Raw genomic sequence first — 9,316 nt, 5'->3', positions numbered from 1 at the left:
TTCTTTAAATGCCTTCTACGGACAAAGCTCTTTCTGCACTGTGTGCACTTGTATGGTTTGTCCTCAGAATGCATCTTCATGTGTTCTCTCAGTGTTATGGCAGCTGCAAAGCTCTTGCCACACTCCGTACATCTGTGTGGCTTGTCGGGCAAATGAATCATCTGATGAGACTTAAGGCTGTAGGCATCAATGACATCTTTACCAATGAGATCGACTCCTGGGGGAATATACGGCTTTTCCTTCATGTGAATTTTCATGTGTTGCTTGAGGCTGGCCTCCACAGCAAAACTCTCGCCACAGTGCACACAGATGTAAGGGTTGAGATCTTTGTGGATCTCAAAGTGTTGGTGGAGATCCGCTATGCTGCCAAAAATCTCCCCGCACTCGTTACACTGTAGGCCATGAGCTTCGTGTATGATCACGCCGTTCTCAGACTCCACTGTCAACTCCCCGCCATGATCAGACTCCATTTTTACTACATGCTCACCATCTGCCTTAAGCAGCACCTCTCCCAGCAAAGTCTCGCCTGTTTCAGTCTTGATTTCGGCTGCTGTGAAGCAGTGCATGTCTGCGTGCTCCACCCTGATATAGTCATGGTCTGTCTCAGCAACGATAGCATCCACACATGCAACAGCTCCAAGTTCTCCCCCGAGCCCTTGGATTCTTAAGCCTGAGCCGTGGATCTCCAACTCCAATCCACGCTTTTCCTCTGTCATGATCTCCGTTTCTGCTCCGTAGTGAAGGTCGACATGGCTATGGGCTATGACACACTCCGACCCAAGTGTGTCAAGTCCCGGCGTGTCACATTCAGTCTCTGACTCAGCCATAAGAACACACTCCAGCCCCACAGCCTCCGTTTTTCAACCGGATGATGACCAAAGAAAGAATCGGGGTTTTATGTTGGGTTTTTTCCTGCCTGTGTCGGTGCTCGTGTCAGCAAGCTAACCTGAAATAAAAGGGGAAAAAAAACAACAAAACAACTTATTAACAAGCCAAACCAGGTTGCTTTTCTTGGAATGGCCAAAACATCGACCAACAAATGTTATCTCAAAACATACAATCACACAGAGGAGGGTATAGGTTATTGTAGGATCTATTTTTCTTGCTTACCAGCCACCCGCAAATAACTAGCCAATTTGGTATTATTTAGCACAAGACATTAGGCAAGCATGACACTGAAAACTGCGACGACGATATCTATTGTGAATAATCAACATTTTTAATTCCCCATCGCCGTCCAACCACTTTATTTTTCTTTTCTACTGGAACATTTTCTGAATTTCCTGCTACTTCTTCTACAGAATGACAAGGCTACTACATTTTATATCTGTTGTGAGTTTATCAGATAACAAAGCTTAACTGGAACGGCTCGATGTGTTACTGGAAGAGCCTGGTTCCCAATATATTGTACCCCACCAAATACAGCATCCAAGCAGCCCTAAGTGATTGCAATATCGCACACAGATCCTATGCCAGTGGGCAGCTCTGCTATTATCTGAGACAAGAGGTGAAAAGTTAGGGTTTACCCATCAACCTTTGCATGTGTTTTTTTTTTAATGATATGGACTAATTTGGTCTGAAATAAAAGTGAACAATATGCCCTGCGTTCACACAATTACAGTTAAACTTCAAACTTTAAAATAACACATTGTCCCAGTGCATTTAGTTTGAAACTGTTTTAACAATTTAGTTTCAAGTTGCATACACACATTGCTGAGAGACAACTTAATACGAACTAAAAACAGCCTTCCTAATATGCAAAAGATTGATTATTATCAAATTAGTTTCATTGATAACTTACTGTGTAAACCTAGACTATTAAAACAGCAGAACAATGCCAACAAAACCACAACAGCTATGGTTTGAGGGGTGTCATAAGCATTTAATTATATATAAAAAGTATAAAATGATGTATAAAGTAATTATATTGTACAGATATGGAAATAAAGGATACCCGAACAAGCCAGGTAATGCATTTGCTGACTACATTACCTTACAAGCTTCGCTTCATTAGCCATACTTGAGTGATCATAAAACAAAGTTAACCATGCAGCTCCTATTCTATCTTAATCTAGAAATGGTCGCCCAAATTGGCTTTACAGCGCCCATCTATTGAAATATATTAGTAACTATCTGAGCGTTTGAACAACGACTTTTTGTTATTAAACATTACAGTTTTGGCTGTTAGCCTTTCTACAACGGCTACAAATAGCCGTCATAGCCGCTAGTTAGCTGCTTATGGTGGCCAGGCGACTGGTTAACGACAAAACAGCATTGTGTTAGCTGCTAATGCGTTTGCATTTTAGCCAGCTAACTAGCCTGAAGGAAGAAACAGACGTAGGTATTTTGGTTTGAGGACTTCAGAAACAACAAATGCTTACAAAGAAACGCGCGGTCAGACCGGGTGTATAAGCGCCACTTAAGACGACGAAACGACGCGGAAATTCTTCCAGTGCGATTATTACCAGGCCATCTTGTTGTGCCACACCAGCACTTCCAGCTAGTCTAAGATGGCTGCCGCTGGCTAACGTTATCCGCCTTAGCTTTCGTCATACACAATATATTTAAACGGGGCGGGCAACAATCACAAAACGAAGCAAAAATTGGAAAATATCTCATTTAGACGATCCAAAACAATCATTAGACATAGTGGTTACGACACTGGGTTGGCTTTTAGGCTAACGTAAAGTAAAATATAGCACGCTAAGAGTCACCTATAATTCCAAGCAGGAGTCCGGTTAGCTGAAACAAAGATGGCTAGCCGGAGACGGACGCCGTCGAGCGAAAAGCCCGGGAAAGAACGCGTTTAAAACACACGAAGCAAAAAACTCACTGATTAAACGCGGTCAGAACAAGCCCCTCCAGTTAAAAAACAACCCCTTTGTAAAACGATGTTCGAGTGAACCAGATTGACCTGATCTACAGTCTTTCACTGCGGCAGCAACAGAACAACTACACCGCAATGGCGGCCTGGATTGTATTAGCAGCTACTGAGCATGCATGCCGCAGCTACATAGCCATGATGCCGAGCTAAAAACTCGGCTAATCCAGCTTGTTAGCTCGGCTAAAGCAACCGTAAACATTCAGATTGACATAAATTCACATTGTAAAACACTGGATCAGAAGCTTTATGAAATCAATCATCCGTGGATTTTAAAACTACATTGTGCAGATACATATTAAGGCAATTACAACAGAAATACAGATTAGACTGCAGGCGTCAATTAGATGTAAGGATAACATAGTTCCTTAAACCTATGAGTTCCTGGGCTAGTCTGCTTTTAGGGCATTACTGTTACGACCTATCGCGGGACAAGGCCTGTATTTTCCCATAGTTGTAAACTGCTGTTGAGCTATTGCCACCCTATACGCATGATATTTAAAAACCAGGTACACAATGTCTATATTCATCTGAACACAGACGTCCATCTACAAAGCAAATATGCCTGAGAGTAAATTGCACCTAAAAGGATGAAGTGTTCGCCGGGATTAACGTAAAGAATAGTTAGAATACAAATCCTTGCTTGCACACACCCACCTTTCCGTCGCTTTACTTTCTGGTTGTTGCAGAGAGAAAAAGAAGGAGGGTCGTTTCGGGATTTAAAATAGTGGGCTGAGGAAAGCTTTGCAAGTTTTTCAGTGAGCCTCGTCACTCTGTCCCGCTCCGTGTCTTCGTTTCCTCTCACAGCTGGCGCCACAGCTCATCTGGCGCCAACGTTGGACCTCAGACGCACTTTAGCGAAAGCAACCATTGTCACTTCCCATCAGCACATACACCACCATCTCCCTCTACAGGCTGGGAGTCCAAAAGCACAGAAATGACAAGAGACTTGCTACTCCATAATGCCACTATAATGCACAAGTTATTTCAAAATCGGTGGTTGAAAAAGCAAATGCAAAGTACTGTAATTACTCTCTAAAGAAAGATGAAACCTTGCATTTCTGCCACAATCTTTCCAAGAAAACAGTAGTTTTTCTTGTGTGTGAGTGTTTTCACAAATCTGGCTAGAATTGTGTCAGAGGCTTGTTGATGAAAATGTCATTAAAACCAGGTGAATGACAGATTAAAGAACAAATAACCTAACTTTTTCTCAGCAAATCCCTGAAACCAGTCCAAATTAAAGAGCCCATATATTTCAGCAACTTAGCTCTTCATCCTTTTAGAATTCCTAGCTAAGTGTTCTATATGTAGTGTGTTTTAAGTACTCTTGTTTTTTTAATCAATTTTATATAGCTGCATGTCGTTGTTTTAGCACGTTACGCAGCATTTTAGCACTTTCCATTGAACAGTTCTAAGTCATTTTTAACTATAGAGATAATGTGATTTCTGGACATTTTGAGAAAGGGTATGTATTTGAGGGTATGTAATTTTTAGACTTTCAAATGTAAAATGTGTATTTAGTACATTTTCTTATAAAACGTTAACAGTTCTAACACGAGGACATATCTAAATAGAGGAATATGAAGTTGTTCATTTTTGCCACTAAATGGCAGTGTTTCCCCTTTGACTTTTTTAGTTATGGATCCGGTTGTGTGGGTTGTTTAGGAGATTAAAATACATTTTGACTAACAAAGTGTGAAAGAAAAGGCGAAGCATTTGTTAAATAAGACATTGAGTTTTATTTTAAAAGTACAATTTTTTCCTCACCTTTGTAAAAGTTGCAGACTCTTGCGTGCATTTCTCAACTGTTAAAGGTCCAACCTGGAATACTGGTTTTACCTTGGGAGTAGACCACATAGCAAACATTCTGTCACACAGAACGTCATTCTCACAGTTTCACTAGAGCTGTTCACTTCAGAAACTCAAATATCAATACTTGATCCTATTTACTTTTAGTCTTTTTTGTAATTCATCGACCTGAGCAGATTTGTTAACAGGATAACACACTGCTCTCAAGCTGTTCTGCCAGTGGATTTTAGTTTTGGTATCTTATCTGCTGGATTTATTTCGTCGTCTTTTGGAAAAAATATGTCTCACTCAGGCAGTCTGGACTTAGACAGATATACCAGTTTGGACAAAACCCGCCGGTCAACCAGTCGGAACCAGCCCAGGCAGAGTACAAAGTATGGGGAGGTCCTCTGTGACTTCTGCACTACAAGAAAGCAAAAGGCTGAGAAGTCCTGCCTGGTTTGCCTGGCGTCGTACTGCTTGGAACACCTGCAGTCACACTATGACTACCCCACGCTGATGAAGCACAAACTGGTCAAAGCCACTGGTCAGATGAGAGAGAAGATCTGTGCCCAGCATGACAAGCTACTGGAGGCCTTTTGTCGCACCGATCAGACATCAGTATGTGTCCTGTGCATGATGGACGAACACAAACACCATGACATTGTCCCAGCTGGAACTGAGAGGACCGAGAAACAAGTGAGCATTGAACAGAACTTGTCATTCTGTACTTTGAACTCAGAAAATACTGTATATGAGTTATTATTAGTTTTGGAGTATTCTAATTTTCTTTTCCTTGCGTTTTTTGTAGAAACAACTCAGTACAACACTGCACAAATCTCAACAAAGGATTGACCAAAGAATTAAAAAGTGGCAGGACCTTAGACAAGCTGTTGAATCAGTTAAAGTAAGTAGAACATATCTTAGTTATATGAGCGAAAGGTTTTCTGGTCTGAAATGTAATTATTTTCTATCCATTCACCTGTATCTCTATAGCACTCTGCTCAAACAGTACTTGAAGAAAACGAGCGGATCTTCACTGACCTCTTGAATTCTATAGAGAGGAAGTACAATGAAGTCAAAGAGATGGTTCGCTCCCATGAAAAGACCACCGTAAGCCGGGGGGAGCTACTCCTGGATCGCTTGGAGGAGGAGATCACTCTTTTAAGGAAGAGACACACCGACCTAGAGAAGCTCTCCCGCACTGATGATCACATTCACTTTCTGCAGGTGAGGCTGATCTGCCCAAAGTAACACCATGTATTTAGAGGTTTGTGGGGTCTGTATTCTCATCTTTATGTTTTTTTTTATGTTCACCAGAGCTGGCAGTCTCTGTCGGGCCCCTCCGGATATGAAGACCTCAATAACATCACCGTTATACCCAATTATTCCTTTGATGCTGCCAAGCGAGCCATTGCTGCCCTGAAATTTCAAGTGGACGAAGTCAGCAAGACAGAAATGATGAAAATCTCTGGAGCAGGTGGACATAATTGTCTTTTTTTCCTCACCAAATTCACCCAAAACTAAATTGTCTTATGACTGCCATGTTTTTTTTTCTCCACAACTTTCATAGTGAAAGAAGTGTGCATCACGCAAGAAGCAAAGGAGGTTGAGATAAAGTCAAGAAGAGAATCAATTGTGAGCGTTGATGCAAGGATCGGAGAAGAACCGAGGATAAGAGAAGATTTCTTGAAATGTAAGTAACTTGAAAAGTAAAACCAATGAATTATCTTCTAGCAACAAAACACATTTTGTAACATCTGGGCTTGAAAAGGCCTGGTCTCATTGATAATCAACATCCCTGCACCTCACAAAAGGCTAAGTCCACAAAGTAAAATGGCTGAAACTTGTATTAAGTTATTCAGCTTGCTTAACTGGTTTGTCCATGTATTGGATGTCTTTCTCACCATTCAGATTTAACGAAGCAAACACTGGTGTAGCTGCTTTGTTACACCATAATGTAAACACACTCACACACATCATGCCACACCCAGTTCCACTCTGCTCAGTCAAGTTAAATCAGATAAGACGTTTTAACAAGCACCAAACTGCGGACTCAAATTAAATCTTTTTCTTTTTAGATTCTCATGAGCTGACTCTGGATGTCAACACTGTCCACACAAACCTTCACCTCTCAGAGGGAAACAGAACAGTAACGATGAAAAGTGAACCTAAAAACTACCCTGATCATCCAGATCGGTTTGACCACTGGCAGCAGGTGTGGATTTACAGTTTGAATAATGTTTTTATTTCTTGCATTATTTATAAATAAACGTATTATTTATTTTGCTTTGGGTCTTTGGTCAGTTTGGTCTTTTTATTATCCTTGACCTTTAGGTGTTGTGCAGAGAAAGTGTGTACGGGTCTCGTTATTACTGGGAAGTAGAATGGCGAGGAACAGAGATTGATGTGGGCGTTACCTACAAGGGAATCCGCAGAAAAGGAAACGGCAATGACTGCAGCCTTGGCTGGAATGACAAGTCCTGGAGTTTGTACTGCTCTGAGTCCAAGTTCACCTTTGTGCACAACAACAAAAGCAAAGACCTCTCTGTCCCCGTGTCATCCCGCGTCGGCGTCTACCTGGACCACGGAAAGGGAATACTTGCATTTTACAGTGTCTCTGATAACATGCGCCTTCTGCACAAAATTCAGACTCTATTTACAGAGCCACTCTACCCTGCTTTTAGTGTGTGGGGCTTTGGCTCTACTATAAAGCTGTAGGAAAGGAGCCATAGGATCAGATATTTTAAATCACAGACTAACAATATTTTGAATATTTATAGGACAGATTAAATAGATTGTAGGATTTGGTTTTTATTTTATTATGTTTGAACTTAATTTGTTTTGTTTACCTATTCAGGAGTTGAGGACAGTAACACATTTTATTGTATTTTTTATTTTTTTTGTATGTTGGTAAAAAATTTAAAAATAGCTGATCCTAGCATTTACTTGTTATTTTATCATTTATTTTATCAAATCATGCCATTTATGCTGGTTGTTTAATGTGGTTAAACCATGACAGAAAAGGAAAATGAACAGTACCTTTGGGATTGTTTTTTTCTACTGTATCAGAAATGTGAAAGTTAGAGGAGAGAATTCATATATTTACATTACAGTTATGCAGCACCACACAGTAATAAATTACATACATTTCTTGCTCGAACTTCCTGTTATAACAGCTATTATTGGATTAAAAAATTAAAAGTAATTTTTTTGAGAAAACCACAAGGTGTGATTTAAAAAATATATATTGATCTTTGATATGCCTTTCCTAGTTAAAATGGAAACAAATGTACTAAGCCTAAAAAGTCAACAACAATAAAATAAATAAATCATCACATTCGAGTTATTGTTGAACTTTTTTTGGGCTTGTCAGGGGTTTTAAAAATTATAAACTTATTAAGAAACTGACACAAATCATGGTAGCAAGGTAGCAGTTTAGTCTGCACCTGCCTTTAATTAGAGTATTTAAAATGTATTATATTATTCACTTGAAATCAGATATTTACATACACTGTAAAAAAAAGACAACATTTGCATTGTTTCTGTCAGACATAAAATCATAATAAACTTAACCCGTTTTAAGACAGTTAAACTTATTTCTGTTTGCTAAATGCCGAAAATGTGAGAAAGAATATCTTTTACATTCTTTTTGTCATTTTCTTTACATTTACAAGTTTAAAGTTGAGGTCGGCTGGAGCTCTGGGTAACGTCACTTCCTGTTTTCGCTGTTGCACTTGGTGAATTGTTTGGTTTGTGAAGGCTCTCTCTTTTGATCTGATTTCTCTCTACTGTGATATCTCTTACTTGTTATAATACATATTCACGTTAAAACACATACTTTCTGTTGCTGTATTTAACGTTTGGGGACTCTCCGTGTTTTACACGGTTTTTCTAGTAGTGGTAAGGGGTCGCTAGCTTAGCTTTAGCTCCACCATGGCTACCCGTTCTGCTGTTTCTCTCTCTGAGTCTCCTCCTTTCTCCTCCTTTCTCTGTCAGATGTTCAGTTACTCCTCTGCCTCCTTTAGTGATAATGGTACGTGTAATAAATGTAGCATTTTTGTAGCATTGGAGGCGAGGGTGTCGGAATTGGAGGCCCGGCTCCGTGCTGTTGAAAAACCAGCAGATAGCCGAGGCCCCTTAGCCAGCGCGGAGCCACCGAGGGTAGCTCCCCGTAGCAGTCCTCCAGCAGAACCCGCGCAGCCGGGGCTTCAGGCCGGCTGGGTGACGGTACGTAGAAAGCATAGTCCTAGATCCCAGCCCACAGGTCACCACCACAGGTCTGCATTTCTAACAGATTTTCCCCACTCAGCGACACACCTGCTGAGAAGCCAACTCTGGTAATTAGCAGCTCCATAGTCAGAAATGTGGCACTAGAGACACCAGCGATCATAGTCAAATGTCTGCCAGGGGCCAGAATGGGCGACATCAAATCCTACCTGAAACTGCTGGCTAAGGATAAGCGTAAATACAGTAAGATTGTTATTCAAGCTGGCGGTAATGACATCCGGTTACATCAATCGGAGGTCACCAAAGTTAGTGTTGCTTTGGTGTGTAAGTTTGCCAAAACAATGTCGGACTCTGTAATTTTCTCTGGTCCCCTCCCCGATCTGACCAGTGACGACATGTTTACCTTCATGCTGTCAT

General features: G+C 40.7%; 1 protein-coding gene across 1 annotated transcript; it reads left to right on the top strand.

Annotated features, from left to right (window-relative positions):
- Positions 1 to 3,538: 3,538 nt before the first annotated feature.
- Positions 3,539 to 8,014, top strand: LOC124859211 (tripartite motif-containing protein 16-like). The gene is made up of 7 exons (XM_047351849.1): positions 3,539 to 5,368; positions 5,481 to 5,576; positions 5,666 to 5,899; positions 5,990 to 6,149; positions 6,243 to 6,365; positions 6,751 to 6,887; positions 7,007 to 8,014. Exons 1-7 carry the CDS (start codon positions 4,970 to 4,972, stop codon positions 7,388 to 7,390), a joined length of 1,533 nt encoding a protein of 510 aa, XP_047207805.1. The 5' UTR covers positions 3,539 to 4,969; the 3' UTR covers positions 7,391 to 8,014.
- The last annotated feature ends 1,302 nt before the right edge of the window (positions 8,015 to 9,316 follow it).

Source organism: Girardinichthys multiradiatus, chromosome 22 (genome assembly GCF_021462225.1).
Source record: "Girardinichthys multiradiatus isolate DD_20200921_A chromosome 22, DD_fGirMul_XY1, whole genome shotgun sequence".
In the NCBI taxonomy this organism is placed as follows: Eukaryota; Metazoa; Chordata; class Actinopteri; order Cyprinodontiformes; family Goodeidae; genus Girardinichthys; species Girardinichthys multiradiatus.
This window is presented reverse-complemented; position numbering and strand designations above follow the sequence as displayed.